The sequence below is a fragment of the Prunus avium genome, chromosome 6, assembly GCF_965620075.1.
Source record: "Prunus avium chromosome 6, drPruAviu1.hap1.1, whole genome shotgun sequence".
Lineage (NCBI taxonomy): Eukaryota > Viridiplantae > Streptophyta > Magnoliopsida > Rosales > Rosaceae > Prunus > Prunus avium.
The window spans coordinates 8,318,834-8,343,512 of NC_142289.1; the positions used below are offsets into that span (position 1 = coordinate 8,318,834).

The following is a 24,679-nucleotide window of genomic DNA, read 5'->3' on the forward strand; positions in this document are numbered from 1 at the left end:
AAAATTTAATTACCAAATACAATAATGCTAGATTCAACATAATTTTCCTATGAGTTACCAAATGTTGTAGCAAGTGACATGGTTATTTTTCTTGTTAGAACTTATTGAAGTTCGACTTAAAATGAACAAATAAAACACTATCACGATTCAAAAAACGTGACCAGTACATATAATAACTGATTTATTAAAAATGAATAAGGTTGATAACACGTATACATCAACTGAAATCCAAACACTTATTTTGGTATCTCTAGCATTAGTCATTCTTATATAGATTAATAATATGAAGCCTACACATTGGGTACCACATAAGAATATATCACAGAATATCTCAAAGACACAATTTTGATTGCAGTCTGCAGACCCAATTTTTTTATATATTTATTTAATTAGGAAAGTCTTAAAGTGAACAAACCAACCCCTTTTCCAGTTGAAATCAAATCTGCTCCTGTTATTGTCATTTGCTGGTTCATAGCTTTGCTTCTCTTCACTACCTGAAGTTTCAGAGGAAAGAAAAGAAGAAAAAAAAAAAAAAAACTTTGATCCCAACCGTTCACTGCGTTGACTGGCAGTACAAAGTCAAATCTCCAACCATTAAAAATTTACCATCAAACACTTTTCTCACAACGTTCCCATAAGCCGCAAACCAGACAGTCCATTTGATCCCATTAACACGAACAGAGCAAAAACCCACCTTTCTATATCAATTTCGAACTCAAAACAAGAAGAAAGGAGAAGCATTTTAAACCCTAGGGGTCATGATCGTATGCTCCAAGGTCTATTGTAATCGCCACCATGATCAATACTTCCAACGGTATGATGTCAACGACTTCGTCGAGCAACGCTCAGTCACCGGGTCTCAAGACCTATTTCAAGACCCCAGAGGGAAGGTACAAGCTTCACTACGAGAAAACCCACTCTTCGGGTCTCCTTCACTACGCTCATGGCAAAACCGTCACTCAGGTACTCAATTTCTGCCATTAATTTCCTTCATTACCCATTTCGGGACTTCACTGTGTCCTAGCCATTTTTGGGTATTTTTGTGAAGATATTTTTTTGTTATTTATAGCTTTCTGTTTTTGTTAGGGTTTTTCTCAATGGTTATAACCCGTATGATAGAAGAATTGAAAATTAGATTTTTATTGTCTGGGTTTTGTTTTGAGTGTTTGATTTTCTAACTGAAGTGTTAAAAGAAATGTTAATGCTGGAAATATGAGGTGTTTCAAGACCCAGTATTTGAAACCATTTATCCCTTTTTCTACTTTTTCTTGAAATGTAATTTCTTAGTGCAGTTTTGGATGATTATAAGTGAACTTATGGAATATTCAGGTCCATCTACTGGGGTACCTGTATGATAGTACTTTTTTGTATGGTTAATTTACTCTGCAAGCCTTTTTTAAAATATGATATCAGAATTAAGAGCCTTGTGGTTCGTTGGTTATCAGGTGACATTAGCACATCTTAAAGACAAGCCTGCTCCATCAACCCCGACTGCATCATCTTCAAGCTTCAGCACTGGCAGTGGTGTACGTTCGGCTGCAGCAAGGTTGTTGGGTGGTGGTAATGGGAGCCGGGCACTTAGCTTTGTTGGAGGGAATGGAGGGAGTAAGAGTGTCAGTGTGAGTAGTAGAGTTGGGTCTTTGGTGGCTTCCAGTTCAAGTAGTTCGACTTCTACTTCAAATTTTGATGGGAAAGGGACTTACTTGATCTTCAATGTGGGGGATGCAATCTTCATTAGTGATTTGAATTCTCAAGACAAGGTATTTTTGAAGTTCCATTTGTTGGTTTAGGCGCTGAGATCGGTTTATGATACGTTTCTTGTTGCATGTAGGATCCAGTAAAGTCTATACATTTCAGTAATTCAAACCCTGCGTGCCACGCATTTGATCAAGACGCAAAGGATGGTCATGATTTGATTATTGGGTTGAATTCTGGCGACGGTACAAATGTTTGTTTGAATTTGAAATCGCAATCTTGTTTTTGAAGTTCAATGTTTTGAATTGTTGTATGTGTACTTTTGTAGTCTACTCAGTGTCACTCAGACAGCAATTGCAGGATGTTGGAAAGAAGCTTGTTGGTGCTCAGCATTATAACAAAGATGGCTCTATTAGTAGCAGGCAAGATTAACTCTCTCTCGCCTTTTTCTTTTTTTCCTCTTGTTTTTAGTTTATCTACTTCAAAAGGGTTCTTTATTTCAAAGATGATTCTCTGTGTGACATTAGAGGTAGATTAGAAGTCATTCTGTATAAAAGGTTCACCCAGTCATGGTTCTGTCCGTAATGTCAAAAGTTTAGTATAAGTTGAAGATTGCTACTCTGCAATTTATCTCCCTGATGCAGTATGTGTTGATATATTTAACTTTTTTAGTTCGCTTCTGTGGAGGCTAGAAGGTTTCTTAACTACCGAAAAAGTAATAAAGAACACTAGAAGTGGCTGTGAATATTAGTCTAGTTCTGGATTAGTAGGCTTCAAATTGGCCAGTATAGTTTCCTCTCTACTATATGGCTGCAAGTTGATGGGTATATGTCTTGTTTCATCACTCTTGCAAGGGCTAATTCGTTTTTCCTTCACTTCAGCCATGATCAGAAGTTTATTGTGTATTCTGGATCTTCTGGTTTCGAGAACCTTATGTTTCTCTAGATGTTTGACCAGTGCCCTTTTGATGCCTTATTGTACACTTTGGACCTTTGGTTTATAAACTGCTAGGTGGGAGCTAACTGAACTGTTGCTACACCCGCACCTGTGAGCAAACAGAAAACTTAGTCCCTGTAACTTGACTATTTTGCAATTGTCAATAATTGATTTTTAGCTTGTGTTTGTCATTTCCTCAATGGGCATCATTCGAGAGCCTTCTGTCTGTTTGACTTTTTTTGTACACTTGTGTGGGGTACTTTGATTAATACCTGTTTTCCACAGCCGTTGTACTAGTATTGCATGGGTTCCTGGTGGTGATGGTGCTTTTGTTGTTGCTCACGCTGATGGGAATCTATATGTATATGAAAAGGCAAGCCCCTTTTATCTAAAAAAACACTTTTCGCTGCCGTAAATTTTGTATTCCATGATTGCATATTAAGTAATTGAGTGTTTTTTATGTATCTTTGTTTTTTTCTAGAGCAAAGATGGGGCAGGCGATTCTTCATTCCCTGTTATCAAAGATCAAGCTCAATTTTCTGTTGCACATGCACGTTACAGTAAGGTATTGAGTTATGTTTATTTCCTTTTCTAACTTTGTTTCCCATGTAGCTATTTTTTTCTGAAAGTGGCTCATCAAGTTTGTCTATAAATTAGATAAGGGATACATGCTGCAGCTATGTCACTATGGTGAATTTAGTTGGCACTTTTGACAGTGAATAAGACACTTTGCTGTTATTCTGATGCTCAGTTTGTGTCCTATTTTAGATATAAGTCTTTTTAGGTGCTGTGTTTGGGTAATTTTCTAAAGTATAGATCCCTAGTTTAATACAGGGATTATTTCTGACTTGTGAGACTCAATCTTCAATCTGCTAGTCTGTTTTAACCAACAATCTTCTCATTTGTTAAGTTGTCTTAGCCGTCTATTAGTTTATTTAAGTTATCATTATGTCTTTGAAGAAGCCCGTTCCCCCTTGTGCAATGTCGAGGAGCGAAGCATCAGTTATTCAAGGCATCTTTACGGATCTAGCCTCTAGTAAATCCTTATATATTTGTTGAGGTAATCTGGTTGAGGTCTTACAGGTTTATGTGCGCTATACTGGAATGTCACTGTGGTTAATTAGCCGAATACTGAATTTGCATCAACCAAATGACTACGATAAATGTCAGATAATTAGAAGGGAGATATGTGCATCTGACAACCTGAATTTCTATTTCTGCTTCCTTATCCACCTACAATTTTATGTTGACTTCCTATTTTTCTTGTGCAGAGTAACCCAATTGCCAGATGGCATATCTGCCATGGTTCAATTAATAGTATTGCTTTCTCAACTGATGGGGCCTTTTTAGCAACTGTTGGAAGAGATGGTATAATGTCAATATAGTATTGTTTGGATTGTGTAGTTTATCGTTTGCAAATTATATGATGTAAATTTAATTACTGAATGCAGGTTATCTACGCGTTTTTGACTACTCAAAAGAGCAACTTATATGTGGCGGCAAAAGTTACTACGGTGCTCTCTTGTGTTGCGCTTGGAGGTGTGCATCTTTATTGGTTTTTCATTGAAGCTTGCTGCTGGTGTTTGTAATATTCTTCCGATCTTGTAGATTACCTTTAAATTTAAACTCCTGTAGTATTTGGCCCTTTTTGCATTAAGATATTATTATACTTCTTAGATGATAGTATGATTGATTACAAAATGCTGCTGAACAGCATGGATGGAAAATACATACTGACAGGAGGTGAAGATGATTTAGTTCAAGTTTGGAGCATGGAAGATCGGAAAGTTGTAGCATGGGGAGAGGGGCACAACTCTTGGGTAGTTTTCTTAAATAGCATCGTGGTTGCTTTAATTACTTGATTGTGGCTGTTTTACTAAGTTCTTACTGGATGATGTTGGCAGGTCAGTGGAGTGGCTTTTGATTCATATTGGTCATCACCAAATTCAGATGGTATGGGGGAGACTATCATGTACCGGTTTGGTTCCGTCGGTCAGGTATCAGAAAAATATTGGTCTTGTCTTCGATTTTTGGTTTTTATAATCAGATACTCATGTATAAAAATGCCATAATTCCATTGTAATTTCCTTCGCTAAATTTTTATTGTTTCTTGGCTCTCTTGTCTTACCAAAACTCTGCTTTTGTTTATTCATTACATATATTTGACATTTAAAGTTTTCAATAGAAAGTTTAATATGAGCTATAACTGGTGAACCTACAAAGGTATGCTAAGATTTACAATCAACGTAAAAAATTATAGTGATTTGAAATGAGTGCATTTGAGAGAAGTTATGAACTTATCTCGGTATTCTTCCTTTACCCTTTCTGTAGTTTACTTAAAGGGATTATGAAAAGAAAATGTTTGAGTAATTAGCCAACAACTGAGATGGTCAGTCTCGTAATGCAGACCAATTGCCATAGCAGAGATATATGGCTCAAGTTTTGTTTAGAAAGGAAAATGGTTTGAGTTGAAAATGTAGTATTTGATAATTCATTGTTAGTTCTTACCCATGGTCCACCACACATGGGTAAGGACAGAGAGAGTAAAGTTGACTTGTAGGTTGTCTTTTGCTCCCTTTTACTTTTACAATTGCGGATATTTTTTGCAGGTGGATAAAAACATAGTAGTTAAAAATGTATTTATAGATTGGAGATAGGGAAAGGAAATGAGACAGCGAAAGTTTTGAAAATATTAGTTATTTAATTGGAAAATAGTTTCCTAGTTCAAAACCATATGATATTTCTTTGTTTCATTATGCTCATCCATTTGAGTGCAGGACACCCAGTTGCTTCTGTGGGACCTGGAAATGGATGAGATTGTGGTGCCATTGCGGCGATGCCCTCCTGGTGGCTCCCCCACTTATAGTGCTGGAAGCCAGTCATCTCATTGGGACAATGCACTTCCAGTGGGTACTCTGCAGCCTGCTCCAAGCATGCGAGATGTTCCAAAAATCTCACCACTGGTTGCTCACCGTGTACACACTGAACCCCTCTCTGGCTTGATGTTTACTCAAGAATCTGTTCTCACTGTCTGCCGAGAAGGGCATATAAAAGTTTGGATGAGACCCGGGGTTTCAGAAAGCCAATCAAACAACTCTGAAACTGTGTTAAGCACCAGCTTGAAGGAGAAGCCTTTATCCTCAGGCAAGGTTGGTAGTTCCAGTTACAAGCAATGACCAGACTGTCATCAATTGAAGACACAAATGCAAAACAAGCTTCGACATTTTTTTTTCCGAAATTTTTTCCCCATTGGGTTACAGTTCCATTTGCCTGTGTAGCCAATTTTCTTTTGTCATCCAGTTGGTTTTTCCAGAAATAGCACTTTGTAAGCGTAATCTGACCGGCATTGCCATGCAACCAACTGATTATATTGTATAGACAAAAATGTCATTGAAGGCAGTAAGAGGCTGGGAGGGAGAAAAACCCCCATTTGTAAGTACAAAACGGCTTTTGCTAGAGTATATTTACTGACCTACAGGAATGATATGATGTTGCTCCCTTGAGATCTGTTTCATCCCAGCAGTGCCGTTGACTGGTAATTTATTTTACAGCCCTTAATGCATTCTTACCCTTTCTATGAACCATTTATTGGATTAGTTTTAATTAAAAAAAAGAGAGCTCACTTTTAGATTCAAGCAGAAACAAAGTGTCGTATCGAATGTGGCTGAAAAAGAATGATAAACTTGACCCAAAAAAAGATTATCCGGAAGGAAGACCTAAAATCCGAACAATTTTGATCGTTAGACCATATTGAAGGATGAAGGATGAGTCGAACAATCTGGCTCTAAGTTGAGTCCTCACTAGAACACTAAATATATGCATGCATACAAGGACGCCAAAAGTTTCACCACGGGTTGTCATTTGAACTTTTCTAAGGCCAAGCTATACATGCGAAATAGTTTATATACAACTACTCTTAACATGTTCTATATTTATTTACAGCCCCTCCTAGTATGCAACTATGGTTTTAGTGCATGTTAAAGTACAGAAGTCAGCTGCCATGAATAGCTTCTGCAACTTGAGTTTCATTTTCAAGCTGTTGAGGATTTGTTTGCGCTTGTTGTGCATTCTCTGGTGATTGATTCGGCTGCGTCACCTCCTGAGAACCACGCTGTCGATTTGACTGAAAAAGCCATCTTTCTCTCCATCTAAAAACCTCAACAATAATAGAATTTCCACACATTGTAACTCCAAACCCCATAAAAGTGGCCAGGAGAACAGACAGAACTGCATGCATGTGAAGCTGTAGACCCAACAAGAACATATAAGACACTATGGATACGAAGGTGAACACCAATATTCAACACTTAACGCCTCATCACAGATTTAGTGGATTTTCACTTGACAATAAGATTATTGTTCAGCAGTTGCTCGTTCTAAGCATTTTTTAACCCAAAACAGAGAAACTTTTTCACTAAGTAGAATCATCACATTTTCATGAATGGAGTAGCAGAGCAGTAACTTCACAAATCCTATCACTACTTGAGTAGCTGAGCAACTCTTACCAATGAATAGAGTACATGTGCTGAGAGAACCACCAGTGTAAACTGAGTAGTTGCATAAACCCAGACGAATTTTCTTCTCACTGTACACGAATTTCTAAGTCAGTATAGTAGAAAGACATTGAATTCTTTTTTTTTTCTTCTTAGTCGCAAGAAAATCAATGAATTCATGAAATTGAAAATATTTCTAGATAAGTAATTTCAAGCGTAGCCCTACCCATTGTGGTTGATGTCATGGCTGCCAAAAGACCCAATATGCAGGAAAAAGGAAGAGAGAGAGCAATTGCACCCGATCCCATTTTGCCCACCTGTCCAATTGATTTACTTAGGAACTGAAAGGCTAAGAAAGAAAAAGTACATAGAATTTGCATGACTTACTAGAAGCTGCTCAAGAAAACAGAAGTAAGCAAGCATGCTGACTATGACAAGGATGGGAACATCCTGCCAAACCCTGGAAATTTTTGCATTAATTATTAATTATCCCATCCTAGAAGGTGGTGTTGAACATATTAAAAAATAAGACCATACACAACAGACATAGTAAGCGCAGAAATTTCCCTTTCCTGTGCATTATAACAGTTAAAATATCACTTGCCTATATTGAGTAACCTCAGTCTGCTGTGCTCTACTTCCTCGAGAATTAAGGGTCTGAACATTTTGAATTCGTAAAAGTGTGACGGGTAGGTTCTGAACCTCTTGCTTGCATACATCACATGTTTTATTACCTTTAATGCTGAACCATTTGACAGCACATTCTTGGTGGGCAAGAGCAAGGTCACCTTTACAACTGCACTCCATCTTGAGGGTTTCAGCACCTTCACCTAGTTCAACTAAGCAAATTCGACAAACAGCTTCTTCTACAGCAATATCTTCACCGCCATCATCACTTCCATCTGAACCGCAAGACTAAGATAAGGCATAGGTTGGTTATCACAAGTTACAAAACCAGGGTCAAAGGTAGCTAGAATCTGAAAATACAGACAACTGGTACCCACAGGGATAGGAGAGGTTTTTTTGTGGATGTGGAAAAAGACAATTAAAACGCAAAATTTACCAGTGTCAGTTACTGGGGATGTGCTTGAAGTTGTTGTGACAGCCCTCTCAGGCATTCGTGGTGTGGTGGGAATTACACGAATGACACCACCTAAATATATACTTCCATCTTTATTAATCACAGGGACTGATTGTGAACGATGAATGGGTAGTTGGGCCTCTCCTTTCTGCAAAGTCAGGAATTGAAACAAAAAATAATGGTACAAATACTCAATACTAATAAAATTGAACTGCAAGCAAAAAATAGACATATTTTTAGACTCAGATGAAAGATCAAAGAGAAGCACCTCATGTAGATAATTTAAAAAGTAACAAACTTTTGGATCGTAAAATGAAAGAGCAGGACAACTCACTGTGGGACTCAAATTGATACAGGAAAGAATAGGAACCATATTTTAGCTTTTGCTTAAAAGAAAAAATATGTGGTGCACCAACGGAAAACTGGGCTGCTAATCAAACTGTATAAAACTAATCTATCCTCCATTGTGATGAACTCCCCTCTCATTTATTCTCCAAGAAGTTGTAAAGAACCAGAGAGAAAAGGTTATCTTTTTGGTCCAAGAAGTAATATGTTCGGTAGAATCAGCACAGGAAATTAAGGGGGAAAGTCCAGGAACCCTTCACAAGGAGGGTGGGTGCACTGCCACCAGTACATGTGACATTGAGGAAATCAACTAGATTTAAACTTATCTTGGAATTTTGCTAATGCTCTGTAGAGTGCTACTAGCAAGTAGAACTGCCAAAATAAGCAAAACTTTACACAGATATACGATAAATCTAAAGCAATTTCCTCCCCATTGTAGATAATATAATCAGTTAAATGATCCTTAAATAAAATTGAACACTACACAGTAAGTTTAAAGGACCTCCAGATCGTATCTGAGATTTTATTTATTATATAAACATGCAATATGGTCAACTTAAATTCTTCTCGATGCATTAATTATTCTCAAGCTAACAAGTGATAGATACTCACAACAGAACTGAGCATATCAATTGTGTTTCCATGCATAGACTCTGGATTTGAGTGAGCAATTGGAGTTACAGGCAAGGATGATGCATTTTTCATTCTAGGAGTCAAAAGCTTTGTAAAGGACCATGTCCTTGAAATTAAAGGCTTCTCATGTGTCCCCGCAGGTAAGCCTCCCAGGGCTAGAGTGGCAGCCTTCTGAATCTCTGAAGTAGCATTCCGATGTTTGAAACTTAGTTTTGGAAGGAGGCTTTTTATGGTTGATTTAGCTTTTGATGATGAGGGACCTGGGGACCCACTGATTTTGGCTACACTAGGGCTGGGTAATGGGGAGAAGTTTACTCTTTTGGGAGTGAGACTCGGCGTTGGGGGCATGTTTATCCTCACAAAATCTTCTTTGGCATCCTCAAGACTTCTTGAAGGTATCTGTAAGATGAGGTTCTGTCGTCTCCATGGTTGACCAGGAGGAGCTTCTTCAATTATCTCAGCGGCGTCCCCACCCTGCAAAAGAAGAGCAAAAGGAAATCATCCAGGATCAGCGAAAATACGCATTTTACATTCACATTATCTTTTCCTGATCATGCCAGTTATACAACAATCTCAGACAAGCACATCTATGATGAACGGAAAAATAAGAAATGAATATTGAAGAACTAGCTCGAGTCAATTTCACTTCACTTGCATAGGTATGGCAGATTGAGGACAAAGCCAGCATAAAGGGAAGACCAAAGGGGATACATATTGAAGCAGATTTATAGAAGAACATAATCATGTGATTTGTCCCTTGTTCAGAGCAACATGAAAATACATAATTTTAAGCCAAAATCAGCAGTAAGCTTTTTTGTCCAAAAAAATTATAATAAAAAAATAAAGAAGAAATACAGAATGAAAACAATAGCAGTGTAAATCCTGACTAGTTCTAAAAGGAATTGGAAGCTTCTAACTTGAATTTCATATTAACACAAATATCAACTGAAGATTGATATTATGGTTGTTGACAGATTATGGAGCCCTAAATCAATTGATATCTTTCAGCACTCTGTCTTGGCTGTGCACTAAAACCAATAATTGCATAGCTGAATATGAGTATGACATATCAACTATGGTTCACCCAGTTAAGTATAAAAAAACTTCAAGTTTGAGTTTTTAAACACAAACATAGATATAATCACAAACATTATCCGGCAAGATGAATTGAATCCACAAGTAATGAAATTTATGAACAGGAAATAAACATATCAGAACAACCCATCATAGATTTTTCTACAAGGAAGCGAAAATGAGGAACCTTTTGGATTGAAGGGCCAGCTTTGTTGGTGGAAATGCCACCATCATTTTCTTTAGCAACGGTTTCTTCTCCAGTTGCCATAGCTCGGTCCCAGCAAAGGCCGCTTAATTTTCTTCACGTAAATGAATTCTGAGAAAGCTCTGTTCTTGGTCCTGCAAAAACCGCCAAAACCCACCAGGGAGATAGTGCAGAGGAGCTGAAAAGGCAGAGAGATATATGGACAAGTGGCAGCTGAGAAAGAGAAGAGTGAAGGAGAAGGGGGCAGCTCATAGTCTCAGACTCATGGAGCTCTCTCAAGGCTCAAGCAAAGCAAATGCCAAAACGGATTTGTGTTTCTTTCAATTCAAAGGGCCCCACAGATTTTGCAACAGGGGATGGGAAAGATGGTTCGGCTGCATCGGCGACAGAGTATAAAAGCTTAAAAGGGTTTTAGCTTTTTAGCACGTGTTGGGGCTTTGCAGTTTGCGGTGACAAACAAATATAACCTATTTTTAGCATAATAAAGAAAATAATGTCACCGTGTTATGTTATCAAACGGTCAATTGTGAAGCAGTTTTTAATACAAACATTACAAAATCTGAGAACTAAAAATTCCCTTTTAACTTGGTTCGAATAACTGAAATCTCCTTGTTTAGCCTGAAAGGATTCCAATGTAGTTTAGAATCGAAATCCTTTCAAATCAGTTAGATAAACTTATACTTAACCACTAAGCATTTAAATATAGATTTGGAACTCTTTTAGTTTAGTTTAGTATGGTTAGGGAATTTCATTTTACAAACTCAACAATTATCGTCTATCAGATTTATTCAGAACCTTCTGTAACAAAGTCAAAATTGAATGACACTGATGATATCTATATCATTACTTATTTAGTCTAATTGTTTGATAACATAAAATGCTGGATTATTTAGTAAAGGAACTTCTATCACATTTCACATATGCTATCATATTTTCTTAATTGTCACATCTCACAATATGACGAAAGTTCTTATCTTATATATATATTTTTTTAATAAACAATTTAATAGAATTTCAAGATATTGTTCTTCGGAGGAAGAAAAAAGGGTGGTAATTGAAAAACAATGTGCAGCCGCCGAGGTTTGAAGTCTCAAGTGTTTTCACTCAAATGTTCCAAAAATATCTTGAAGGTGGGCAGCATTAATCTTACTAAAATTAGCAAAGGGCGGTATTGTGATCAGGTCATAAAAAATTAATGTTGAATGAGTTAATATGTCACATTCATAAGGTTTTTTTTTTCTTTTTGCTGGGCATACACCGTACACGTTTCCTCTTTCTCAAATGTATATTATTCTTATTGAGATTGCCTTCATTCTTTCATAACCTGTCCCAAGAAAAACAAAAACAAAAACCAAAACAAAATGATTTTTCAGGAAACTGCCGGTCAACGTCTTTGAGATCAGAAACTGTAAAAATAAAATGTCATTATCATCCCATATATATATTCATCTCTAAATATAACTTGGAAAAATAGTTTTTGTTTAGTAATGGCTATTAGCAAACAAATCCAGCATTTGAATAAGGGTTTAGGGAATAATAATCTAGTCTCAGAAAATTCACTTATAGGTAGGCATTGGGATAATGTACATTAGAAAGAATGAAGTAGCAGACAAGCCTTTTAATTCAAAATATTCATTTTTCGTAGTCTGGGTTAGGCGAGTTGGACAAGATAGTGAGTTTGTTCTCTTGCACCCTTGCACCTAAGTTCAAATCATTCACCTATATATTAGAATACTTTAGAGTAATTTAAATTATCACATTATGTATATAAGAAAAATAAGTACCAAAATATCAAACAAAAGAAATGACTAATTAATCATTAGACCAAAAGGTCAGTATCGTAGGGGGAGCCTTTTAAAGACACTTTTTTTTTTCACGAAAATGCGGCCACATATTCTTCTACTTAATTATATATATGGTGGTAGTGATGAAAAAAGCAAGAAGCTGAGCCTCTATCTCTTTATGCCAATATTTCAACCTTATTAATCATAATCATTGTAATTATTGGGATTATATTACTCCAAGTATCATCAACAATATATATTATATTGAAAATAAAGTTGAAAGCTCAGTTGCTATAGGATTAGATACCCTTGTTATTTTATGTCGTGTGGAAGTCAACGTACAAAAATAAAAAAAATATTCTTTGAAATAATGGCTGTGGTTTATCTTAGAATGTTTTAATGTGGCACTTTGGCCACAGCATCAGAGTCGTTCAATTTATATATAAGAATGTATTGAAAGCTTAGTTTTCCACCTCTCCTTTCGTCCAAAAGATCATAATTTTGTTGCTAGTGTTGGCCATGCCTTGACAAGGAAGTCATAATCTTATAGCAAATTTGGTTTAGACTAGTGCATATTTTCAAAGTCAACGAGGTCTAGTTCAGTAGAAAAGGGCCTTGATTTTCATATCAATGATCTCATATTCGAACTTCATGACACTTTGGCAATATATATCGATCTCAAATGAAAAACACCAAATCTTAATGCATGTCAACAACAACAGCTAAGCTACTTAGTGACCACCACAACTCAGAAATAGCACTTTCAGAAGTGAACTGGAGAACCTTTGTCAATCTCAAAGTATATTTGTAAATTGTGAGTGCAAGAACAATGAAAATCGATCGTACACGTAGTCTTGGCTTGGGTTGATTTGGGTCCCGCCCACTTCGTGAGTGCCGAATGAGTATTGCTGCTAGCTATGGCTTAGCTAAGCTTTAGTTATGTATAGAGCCCCACGCATGAAAAAGGCAAAGCCAAGATTTAGCTTCACCTTTCATGCACTCAAGGATTGAAGATTTGGTGACTTTACTTCCAAGGATTCCCCAACTATGCAGAAAGGGGGAAAGTAGAAGGGGGGTTTTGTTTATGTCCTATGATTATCTTGTTCCGTGACTGACAGGTTAGGACATATTGTATTCAATTAAAATGAACAAGTGTTCTAATTCATGTTTGATGAACTTAACATTAATGGGACTAGACTAGTTAAACCTTCTTAATCACGAGTCTTTTGAACCTTTTTGTGATTAGTTTTTGGAGACCGTCTTAACCACTTGTCATTAGCTTTAATTTATCCTCTTGAACTAATTGATTTTGCATTTATTCTTCTCTTGGGGGGTTAATTGATTTTCTAAAATAAAATTAGAAAGATATAATAAAGAAACCTTATTGAAGCCTTATGATATAAAGAAAGCTCCGATTTCGTATCCCGCTTCTTACTTCTGAAAACCAGTCAAAGTTTGGCATTAATACAAAACAAAAGGGCACCAGATTAAACGTGACTATTTCTATAGATAAGGAATAGCATACTCGTCATATGTGAATTAAAACCCCAACAAGATTTCAGTTTTCGGTTGATGTGAAGGAAACTTGTATTTTCTTGCCTGCAGAAACATTAGCCAGGAAGAAAAGAAGATTGGAAAATGAAACTAAAAGGTTATCAGATTAAATTTTTTGAAATCCTGAACTTAATCATCTAGCCTTATGATATATAATTTTTCACAAATGTTTGCGCCCAGGCCGCCTAGCGCCTAGGCGGGCGAATTTTAATATGCAATTGATCTCTAATGCGCCTAGCTCCGAGGTTATCAGTTATGCTTACTGTTATACTTGGATACATTAGCCTTATGCTATTATGTAATTGATCTCTAATGCTCATATTTTTAATATCTTATGAAAACTAATCATATCCAAGTATAACAGTAAGCATAACTGGCAATTGAGAAAAGAGATTGAAGAAGAAAACCTGTTCCTGAAGCATTTTCCCACTCCTGCTTTCAAATCCCAAGTTTTTCTAAGATTGTTTCAGCAGCTCAAGCTAGGGTTTGTTTGGTTGACGACAAGTTTGGTAAATGTGAACTTACCTTTGTGAAGCAATGTGAAGCTGGGAGAGGTACAGAGAGGGTCATGGACACAACAAGGCACGCTATTCAAGCTTCAACTCTGAGTCTCTTTATTCCTACTTCCTTTCCTGAGCTCAGTCTCAGTACTGGCAGTAATAAACGACTCTCAGCCCGTAGCATGAATTCTAAGCCTAAACGCATGGGCCTGAAGGTTCAACAATGAAGGCCTTTGATTTTTTTTTTTTTAATTTTTTTTTTTATAATACAAACGATATTGGTGGAGGGGTTTTCGTACACATGACCTCGGTTGCAGGGATACCAGCAATATCTCACTTCACATTGATTTTCTTACCAGTTGGTGGATTAGTTGTCTTTTGTTGGGGATGTAAATCACTACAAGAAAAAAGGTCAATAGTGACCAAATAATGAGTGGTCACAACTAGTGTTAAACCAGTGACCAAATATATGAGTTGGGTCACTAATTCTTCATGAATTTTACTGAGTCTTTTAGACGTGTACAGAACACGAATGTATGATTGAAAAATACGTACGTACGTGTATAATAGAGTATTAAACGTAAAAGTGCTAAATTCTTTATAGGGGTAATAACTCTGGAAAAGTAAAAAATTAAAAGGGGACAATAGAAACTTAGATAATGGCCTAATAGTAATGGATCTCGCTTTAAACTACTCTTATCGATAAATGAAAATCGGGGAAAAAATTTAAAAGTACAAAAGGATCTTTATATATATATATATATATATATATATATATATATATATATATAAAGAGTATCGCCGCTTGGCTATACTATTTATTAACAAAAAAATGAAAACAAAAAAAATTAGGAAAAATCGAGTTTAGCCGCGGGGCTATACTATTTATGGAAAAAAACCAGAGTTAGCCGCATAGCGCCTAGTTGACCATGTGTCAAAAAAGGTATAGACGGCCTGCTATACTATTTTATAAGAAATATTAATAAAACCGCATATAGCCGGGCGGCGATACTCTTTATTTATAAATAATAAATAAATAAAGGACCATCTAGCTATTAGGTGCCCACGTGTCAAAATAACTATTTTTTTTATTTTTAAAAAAAGGCTTCCTAGAGATTAGGCGCCACGTGCCAAAATAAGTATAGCTAGCCGGCTATACAATTTTTTAATAAAAATATTAAAAATGGGTACAGCCGACCGGCTATACTATTTTTTAAAAAAATTAGGAAAAATTGAGTATAGCCGGCCGGTGATACGATTTATAAAAAAACAGAGTTAGCGGCTAGTTGTCCCCATGAAAAACCGTATCGTCGCGCGGCTATACAATTTTTTAAGAAATATTAATTAAAATGAGTATAGACGAGTGGCTATACTATTTAATTAAAACAAATTAAGAATAAAGGAGCCTCCTAGTTGCATTACATATATTAATTTGCTAGTTTCAGCATATCCAAAGCAGATATTAATCGGCCACTATATAATATTTTAATATATATCATTTTTATTCAATAATATGTGAGAATTATAGGTATAATATGTTAATTTTGTGTGTTTTATTGAAAATTTTGTAAAAAAAAATGTGTATTAAACATGAGAAATACGTACGTACATGTACAATAAGAGTATTGTACATTTGATTTTTTTTTTTTAATGTGAATTTTACCAAGTCTTTAAGACGTGTATATAACAATGATGTATTATTGAAAAATACGTACATACGTGTATAATAGAGTATTAAACATGAAAGTTCTTTATCGGGTAATAACTCTGGAAAAGTAAAAAAATTAAAAGGGGACAATAGAAACTCGAATAATAGTCTACTAGTAATGGATAACGCTCTAAACTACTCTTATCGATAAACGAATATTGGGGAAAAAAATTAAAAGAAAAAAAAGATTATATATATAAAGAGTATAGCCGCTCGGCTATACTATTTATGAAAAAAAAAAAAAAAAGAAGTTCGCCGTAGCGCCTAGTTGACTGCGTGTAAAAAACGTATAACCGCCCGGCTATACTATTTAATAAGAAATATTAATACAACCTCGTATAGCCGCGCAGCTATACTGATTTTTTTTTAAAAAGAGGGCTCCCTGGCATTTGGGCGCCACGTATCAAAATACGTATAGCCGGATGGCTATACTATTTTTTTTATTATAAAAAAACCTAGTATAGTCGAGCGGCGATACTATATTCTTTTTATATATATATATATATATAGAAAATAGGGCTCACTAGCTATTAGGCACCACGTGTCAAAATAAGTATAGCCGCTTGTTGGACAAGATAGTGAGTCTGTTTCCTTACACTCAAGAGTAATTTAGATTATCACATCATTTATCTAAGAAAAATAAATACCAAAATATCATTCATAAGATTTGAGCTCGAAACCTAATCAAACAAAATAAAATGACTAATTAATCATTAGACCAAAAGGTCAGTATCGTAGAGTAGCATTTCAAAGACATAATTTTTTCACGAAAATGCGGCCACATATTCTTCCACTTAATTATATATATGGTGGTAGTGATGAAAAAAGCAAGAAGCGGAGCCTCTATCTCTTTATGCCAATATTTCAACCTTATTAATCATAATCAATGTAATTATTGGGATTAGATTACTCCAAGTATCATCAACAATATATATATTATATAGAAAATAAAGTTGAAAGCTCAGTTGCTATAGGATTAGATATACTCTTGTTATTTTATGTCGTGTGGAAGTCAACGTACAAAAAAAAAAAAAGATTCTTTGAAATAATGGCTGTGGTTTATCTTAGAATGTTTTAATGTGGCACTATGGCCACAGCACCAAAGTCGTTCAATTTATATATATGTAAGAATGTATTGAAATCTTGTTTTCCACCTTTCTCCTTTTGTCCAAAAGATCAGAATTTTGTTGCCAGTGCTGGCCAGGCCTTGACAAGGATGTCAAAATCTTATAGCAAATTTGGTTTCCTAATAAATATTTTCATAGCTAACTAGGTCTAGTTTAGTAGAAAATAACCTTGATTTGTATGTCAATGGTCTTAGATTCGAACCCCATGACATTGTGGCAGTATATATCAATCTCAAATGAAAAACACCCAAATCTTAATGCATGTCAACAGCTATGCTACTTAGTGACCACTACAACTCAGAAATATCACTTTCAGAAGTGAACTGGAGAACCTTTGTCAATCTCAAATTATATTTGTAAATTGTGAGTGCAAGAACAATGAAAATCGATGGCTTGGGTTGATTTGGGTCCCGCCCACTTCGTGAGTGCCAAATGAGTATTGCTAGCTAGGGCTTAGCTAAGCTTTAGTTATGTATAGAGCCCACGCATGAAAAAGGCAAAGCCAAGATTTAGCTTCACCTTTCATGCACTAAAGGATTGATGATAGGATTGATGATTTGGTGTAAAAATTCCCCAACTATGGTGGAGGGGGGGGAGGGGGGGTGGTGTTTATGTCCTATGATTCAGTTATTATCTTGTTCCGTGACCGACGAGTTAGGACATGTCGTATTCAATTAAAATGGACAAGTGTTCAAACTCATGTTTGATGAACTTAACAATAATGAGACTAGACTCATTAAACCTTCTTAATTACGAGTCTTTTGAACCTTTTTGTGATTAGTTTTTGGAGACCATCTTAACTACTTGTCCTTGGCTTTAATTTATCCTCTTGAACTAATTGATTTTGCATTTATTCTCTTGGGGGGTTAATTGATTTTCTAAAATAAAATTAGAAAGATAGAGAGCTTATTGAAGGCTTATGATATAAAGAAAGCTTCGATTTTGTATCCCGCTTCTTACTTCTGAAAACCAGTCAAAGTTTGGCATTAATACAAAACAAAAGGGCACCAGATTAAACATGACTATTTCTAGATAAGGAATAGCATACTCGTCATGTGAATTAAAACCCCAACAAGATCCTTGTCTGAAGGAAACTTGTTCTTCTTGCCTGCATATACATTACCAGGAAGAAAAGCAGATTGGAAAATGAAACCAAAAGGTTATCAGATTAAATTTTTCGAAATCCTGAACTTAATCATCTAGCTTTATTATGTATGATTTTCACAAATGTTTGTACTGCTATCGCAGAGTCAATAAAGTTTGCATCACAATTGTATGTAGATTGCAAGGAATTTATACCCAAGAATCTATTGCATAAAGGAATTCAACTAGCTCTGAAACGGTATGTTTAGAACTCTGACGAGAGAGAATTGCTCCTCAGGTATCTGAAAATGGGCATACATGAAGGAAGGTTTATTAGTATCGTCCAACAACAAACACCCCCCCTCCCCATCCCGACAATTTAATGTCAATGTGTAAACAATTCTACTCGAGCAGCCAATAGGGAAGTTGGGGGGAAAGGCAGAAGTAGAACTATACATGAAAAAGAAAAAAAAAACTACTAACAAAAACGATAGGAAACCTAAAGTTCGAATCAGAACCTCTCAAAGTCAACAACTTTGTGCACCTGATTTGCACTACGCAAAGCAGCCAATGCCTAAGATGGACAGGTTAAAGATGATGCGTTTATTATCCATGAGAGAGAGAGAGAGAGAGAGAGAGAGAGAGAGAGAGAGAGAGAGAGAGAGAGATATCAAAAAGTTGAACCACGACCCAAAATCCAAACTCTACCTAGCATGGTGAACTTCAGTAAAGGCCATACTATTTTTCTTATCTTTTTTTTAGGTGAGACCCAAGGGTATCCACCGCCGACAGCAGTGACTAATCCCTTTCGCCGCGGACTATTTTTCTTATCTTTCGGTTGGGCTCTATCTCACTATATACGAAATGACCAACTTCTCTTCCAACTCAAAAATTTCATTAAATGCTTGCTGCTCCTATAACCCTAGCACTCTCCAACCAAATCCTAATACTCAAACCTAAAATGGGTAAAGTATTTCGATTCTTTAGCGAAACTTTCCAATTAAGTTGTCTTTGATATTTAAAATTAATGACCAAATTCTGAGCTTGAAGGGCTAGAAGCTTGAATGGCAAATCGTACCTGCCCAGGAGGGAATAGAAGTGGTGCATCTGTCCGTGAGCATGATTTTATCCACTTCCATCTTTGCAGCATGAAGCAAATTCTACAAAACATTCCATCAAAAAAATATTTAGCTGGTTAAGCAAAAGCCAGATTACCCTCATCAAAAGAACTACATTCCACTAAATGGGAAATTCTTAATTTGCAACCATTATATTGCACCCCAAGGAACTGATTAGTGATATTTGGCTCATGTGCAGGGGAGTGGGACTTTCGGAGTTCTTCCTTTGAAAAAAGTGAACTGACTACCAATCTCAAAAAATTCCTTGGAATACATTGCTTGTGACTGGCTATTGGTTATTTAAAATGATTGCAGCAACTCAACAAAGAAAGACTCTTAAAGGTTCAGTCGAATAGACGCCATGTAACAGAAGAGAAACTGAACACACTGTTCAGCCATATACAATTAAAATAACAGAGCAAGCAGGAACAATATGGTTGAGAGTTCCATGAAAATATGACTAAAGAATAGCATCTTGATAGGCTTATTCTGTTTACCATGAAAAATGGAATGCCTTTTTAAGTTTCTTTTCTTTTCTTTCATGATCTGTTATACTCATGAGATATATTATCCAAAGGAAAGGGAACTTAAACCTTGAAGAGATTCTAACTTGCTGAAAAATCAGCAAACTTGGGCTGAATTTACCCTTCACACTGTACTCATGTTGGAACACCCCACCCAACCTGACATACGATAGTAATTCAAATACATCCTCAGCCTTAATGCTATTATGCAATTGATCTCTAATGCTCATATTTTTGCTACTTGGAAAAAAAAAAGAAAAAAAAAGAGGACCCGACCCGCCTAGGCCGCCTAGGCGGGCGATTTTTAATATCTTATGAAAACTAATCATATCCAAGTCTAACAGTAAGCATAACAGGCAATTGAGAAAAGAGATTGAAGAAGAAAACCTGTTCCTGAAGCATTTTCCCACTCCTGCTTTCAAATCCCAAGTTTTCTAAGATTGTTTCAGCAGCTCAAGGATAAAAGCTAGGGATTTTTCGTTGACGAACTTACGTTTGCGAAGCAATGTGAAGTTGAGAGAGGTACAGAGAGGGTCATGACACAACAAGGCACGCCATTGAAGCTTTCAACTTTGAGTCTCTTTCTTCCTACTTCCTTTCTTGAGCTCAGTGTCAGTACTGGGCAGTAACGGTGTCGTTCTTTTTGAAGTTTCGCCCTAGCATTTCCGGACTATGATTACCAAACCCAACCCGAACCAAATGCGGATCAAGCACATTCGGAGGCCCATTCTGTAGCATGAATTCCAAGCCTAAAGAACAAGTATGGGCCTCAAGGTTCAACAATGAAAGCCTTTTTGGGCTCTTTCATAGTTCAGTTTCTTCCAAGCCTGAAGAAAATAGAGATATTTAGTCATATACTCATTCTCAGCACTAATAATATATTATTATAAATAAACCCTACACTATTTAATATCTATAAAGAAACCCAAAAAATGACAGCTGCCCCTATTGAATTTAATTTTGATTATTAAATTACTTTGATGCCCTATTGAGTGTTTTGGGTTTTTTTACGAGGTTCTGAGGTTGGGTTTGTTTTAAGAAATCAATTACAGTTTTGTAATTTAAAAGAAGTTAAAAGTCATTTTGTTATGTTGTAAATGGGCGTTGAGTGTGTTTTTAAAGTCTATTTCATTTATGGTTTTTTTTAATATATATAATTTGGACTCCTATATTAAGTATAATAATGAATCTCCCAAGAAAATATGTGTGGATAAATTTTTCTTTAAATTGTGATTTACAGTAAAAAAAGAATGTTTCCTTATCGAGAAAGAGACAAACAATGTCCGTTATAACTTATATGGATCATTAAATTGTATTATATTAGGTTGAAGTGTTCTATCATCATGACCCCATTATGTGGAGCCCTTAAGCCGACAATATGGAGCCAAATTAATGGTTTCTTTCATTCTGAGTTAGTTGGAAATTTCGAAGTATAGAGGTCTTAATCATTGATACAACAAGAAATGATAGAGTTCAATTTCTTCCAAGCCTAAAGAAAATAGATATATTTAGTCATATACACATTCTTAGCACTAATAATATAGATAAACCATACACCATTTAATATCTATAAAGAAACCCAAAAAATGACAGCTGGGCCTATTGAATTTAATTTTGATTATTAAATTACTTTGATGCTCTATTGAGTGTTTTAGGTTTTTTAATGAGGTTCTGAGGTTGGGTTTGTTTTAAGAAATCAATGACAGTTTTGTAATTTAAAAGAAATTAAAAGCTTTTTTATTATGTTGTAAATAGACTTTGGGTGTGTTTTTAAAGTATATTTCATATAAGTTTTTTTTATTTATAATTTGGGCTCCTATATTGAGTATAATAGTGAATCTCCCAAGAAAATATACGTGTATAAATTTTTCTTTAAATTGTGATTTACAGTAAAAAATAATGTTTCCTTATCGAGAAAGAGACAAGCAATGTCCATTATAACTTATATGGATCATTAGATTATATTATATTAGGTCGACGTGATCTATGATCATGACCCCATTATGTGGAGCCCAAATTAAATTAATGGTTTCTTTCATTTTGAGTTAGTTGGAAATCTGGAAGTATAGAGGTCTTAATCATTGATACAACAAGAAAGGTGATGGAGTTTTTTTTTATTTCGATTTCTCCAGCCTGTCTCGTATTATTTTGTCTCCAATAATGTGAAGGAGATGCCTTTGGTGGTTCCCCTCTGTGAGCCTTTGGTCCTCCATTTAGGATCAACCACGTTTGGCATCAAAGAATCTCAAGTGAAATTATTTGTTATAAGGAACCAATCACATTTATGACAAACTTTTAAGGAGTTGGACTACTCCCAACTTCAACTTCCTTCAATTACATTATATAATACAATTAATAAAAATATCAAATTAGTTTCAAATGCACATAATCTGTTTATAACATGAAAAACTTGTTTAACTTGTATTATATGAAGAAAATAATTATTTTTCTTTCCCTTTTTTCCTATACAATAAATAATCTAATTAATTTATGGAGAATAAGATAAATTTGGGTGCAAGGAATTGGCCTCACCGCTCTGGTCACCTTTTTGTTTCTTATTATGTATTTATGTTTCTTCTAAAATTATATGCTTGACCATAGCAGTGATCCCAAAATTCACACCAAGTTGCATTGCTCATGAATCCTAATCTATATATATAAAGCAAAATGCAGAGAATGGTGAAACATTCAAAATGCAGAGGATAATATGGTAAATTCACACTTTTTTATATTAAAAAAAATTAAGAAAAATAAGATAATATATACTATTTTTATTACCCATTATCTTTTTTAATTCTAAAATAAATTTTAAATTTTTTTTTTTAAAAAAACTTCTCATAAATGCGAAAGCGCGTACAGAGAGGCTAGTATTAGATTATGTAGTCTTCAAAATTGAATGTGCTCTATTGGGTATTTCTTTTAAGTCTATTTATTTTTCAGTCTAAAATGACCCGTTGTTTGTTGGTAATGGGACTTTTCGAATCCAAAAATAAGAAAAAACAAACTAAATAAAATCAAAGGTAAAAACAAAAAGAAAACACTTCAGTTTTATAATATAAAATAAGTTCAAAAATAAATAACCAACACACCACCACCTAATCCGATTGCCTCTCCTCCCTATTCCAACACTACTGGCGGGTCCATTAAGGTCCAGTGAAGGCAATCATTATTAGTAGTAGTGTTGGGTGGGGGCAATGTGTTTGATAAAATGCCTCAAAGAAGACTAAGGAAGGGCAATGGGGCAACCTCTACTCCTCTACTTATGTTATTCTTCTTGTTCTATGGACTCACTCTTCTCATTCTTCTTATTGTGTCGTGCAATAGATGAATTAGGTAGAAGATGTAGAGTTTGTGTTATATAATTTGTGAATTGATTTGTTTATATGATGTGTTCTTTTACATTTAAGAGTCGACTGATCTTCATTATTAGTAGTAGTGTTTTCTTATCCTATGAAAGAAAATTCATGAACCCACCACCCCAAACCATCAAAATCCAATCTCTCACTCTCTCACATCCCTACAACCCCACACCCTCGACCACCATGGCCTTTCCCTACCCTCACCAAGCCCAAGGGAGCGGTGGGTGACATGGGTTTCTTTCTTTAGGGTTTTCTCTTAAGTATGGCTTGAATTTTTTTCCTCTTGCTAATCAAGCTCACCATAAAAATTAAGAAAGCCAACGTGTGACAAAATATGAGACCGTAAAATCTAATACTATAATTTTAGGAATGCAAATTGTTGTATTGTATTGGAAATATGGTTATGTTACGTCGTATAATTTGTTACGTGTTATAATACGGGTGAACAATATAATTAAGATTTCTTACGTTTAAGTAGAATATCAATAAATATATACTTATATTATAACATATAGACGAGTACTTGACCATACTCCAATACCACACTATACTAAAAAATTTAATTTATATGTAGTAAAATTAATTAAACAAGGTTGAATTTGGATTGATTTATATTCAAGTGGACCACAGAATGACAAAGAGACAAATCAATGCCGCGCGAACCATTTAACAAAAAATCGTCATTTTTTAATACAAGGTAAGTGTATAATAGGGACCAATGAAAAGGAAGGAAGGAAGTTTGTACCTAATTATTTCCCAAAACCGAAAAAGATTATAGCTAATCAACCCACTAAATTTTGTTCCAAGTAATTGAATTATCCAGCGCCCATTGATAGACGTGAACCTCCACTTGATGCTAACGTTCCTTAACTTTTCTAGACTGAACGGCGTCCACGTCATAATCGTACGACATTTCGCTATCATGCTGCCCACGTGGCAATCCGGACATGGTTCCCTATTCTTCACCCGCATTTACCAATTTCTCCAGCAGCGCGATTTCAACCGTCCGATTTCAACTGACGGTCATAAAAACATCATTAAAAGCACTGCCTATCAATCTCAGATCTTCATTTGCAATGAAACAGTTCCCAGTGGAGACCACACGCTTCTGCCAGACTCAGATCTATATAGTAACGCCAAATCAGCCTCGTCGCTCCATTTTTTTAAAATTATTATCTTCTCATACTTATTTAGATTCCCCAATTAAAAGCATCGAGCCGTTGATCTATCCGTGGGTCCCACACCGACCAACGGCCTCGATTTTTCACTCTCTCTCCTGGGTGACTTGCTGTAACGATAACTTGGTTCATCATTAAAATTATTGGCGCTTTTCACAGTTGGACGAGCGATAAAAGATTAGCTGGAGTTGAGAAGCTTCCTGGTGTCGACACGTGTCTCTTTTTAGCGTCGGTGACCTTATCGCTGTCCATGGGGGGCTACTAGTCTAGTAGAGTGTTTTC

At 35.6% G+C, this 24,679-nt stretch overlaps 2 protein-coding genes and 1 long non-coding RNA gene across 3 annotated transcripts; 1 reads left to right on the top strand and 2 right to left on the bottom strand.

Moving 5' to 3' along the window:
- Positions 1-461: 461 nt before the first annotated feature.
- LOC110750712 (Transducin/WD40 repeat-like superfamily protein) lies at positions 462-6,145 on the top strand. The gene is made up of 11 exons (XM_088254801.1): positions 462-963; positions 1,446-1,760; positions 1,832-1,940; positions 2,024-2,117; positions 2,917-3,004; positions 3,113-3,196; positions 3,903-3,999; positions 4,083-4,170; positions 4,346-4,451; positions 4,536-4,628; positions 5,409-6,145. The coding sequence occupies exons 1-11, from the start codon at positions 796-798 to the stop codon at positions 5,805-5,807; spliced, it is 1,641 nt and encodes a 546-aa protein (XP_088110927.1). The 5' UTR covers positions 462-795; the 3' UTR covers positions 5,808-6,145.
- Positions 6,146-6,473: 328 nt separating this feature from the next.
- LOC110750713 (uncharacterized) lies at positions 6,474-10,838 on the bottom strand. Its single transcript, XM_088254803.1, has 8 exons — positions 10,445-10,838; positions 9,163-9,657; positions 8,188-8,353; positions 7,729-8,026; positions 7,512-7,584; positions 7,351-7,441; positions 7,137-7,216; positions 6,474-6,874 (listed from the first exon to the last, which is right to left on the bottom strand). The coding sequence occupies exons 1-8, from the start codon at positions 10,523-10,525 to the stop codon at positions 6,623-6,625; spliced, it is 1,536 nt and encodes a 511-aa protein (XP_088110929.1). The 5' UTR covers positions 10,526-10,838; the 3' UTR covers positions 6,474-6,622.
- A 7,438-nt stretch (positions 10,839-18,276) lies between these two features.
- On the bottom strand, positions 18,277-20,486 carry LOC110753491 (uncharacterized). Its single transcript, XR_015836758.1, has 3 exons — positions 20,248-20,486; positions 19,297-19,378; positions 18,277-18,520 (listed from the first exon to the last, which is right to left on the bottom strand). It is a non-coding gene; the product is annotated as an uncharacterized LOC110753491 (long non-coding RNA).
- Positions 20,487-24,679: the final 4,193 nt, after the last annotated feature.

Excerpts from the sequence above, each read along its gene's own strand:
- LOC110750713 (XM_088254803.1), bottom strand. The coding sequence starts at position 10,525 with ATGGCAACTGGAGAAGAAACCGTTGCTAAAGAAAATGATGGTGGCATT. Across the intron at positions 7,442-7,511 it reads GTTTTCTTGAGCAGCTTCTA|GTGGGCAAAATGGGATCGGG; the intron begins GTAAGTCATGCA and ends TCAATTGGACAG. Across the intron at positions 7,217-7,350 it reads CATGACATCAACCACAATGG|TGAGAAGAAAATTCGTCTGG; the intron begins GTAGGGCTACGC and ends ATTCGTGTACAG.
- LOC110750712 (XM_088254801.1), top strand. The coding sequence starts at position 796 with ATGATCAATACTTCCAACGGTATGATGTCAACGACTTCGTCGAGCAAC. Across the intron at positions 1,941-2,023 it reads TGGGTTGAATTCTGGCGACG|TCTACTCAGTGTCACTCAGA; the intron begins GTACAAATGTTT and ends GTACTTTTGTAG. Across the intron at positions 4,452-4,535 it reads GAGAGGGGCACAACTCTTGG|GTCAGTGGAGTGGCTTTTGA; the intron begins GTAGTTTTCTTA and ends TGATGTTGGCAG.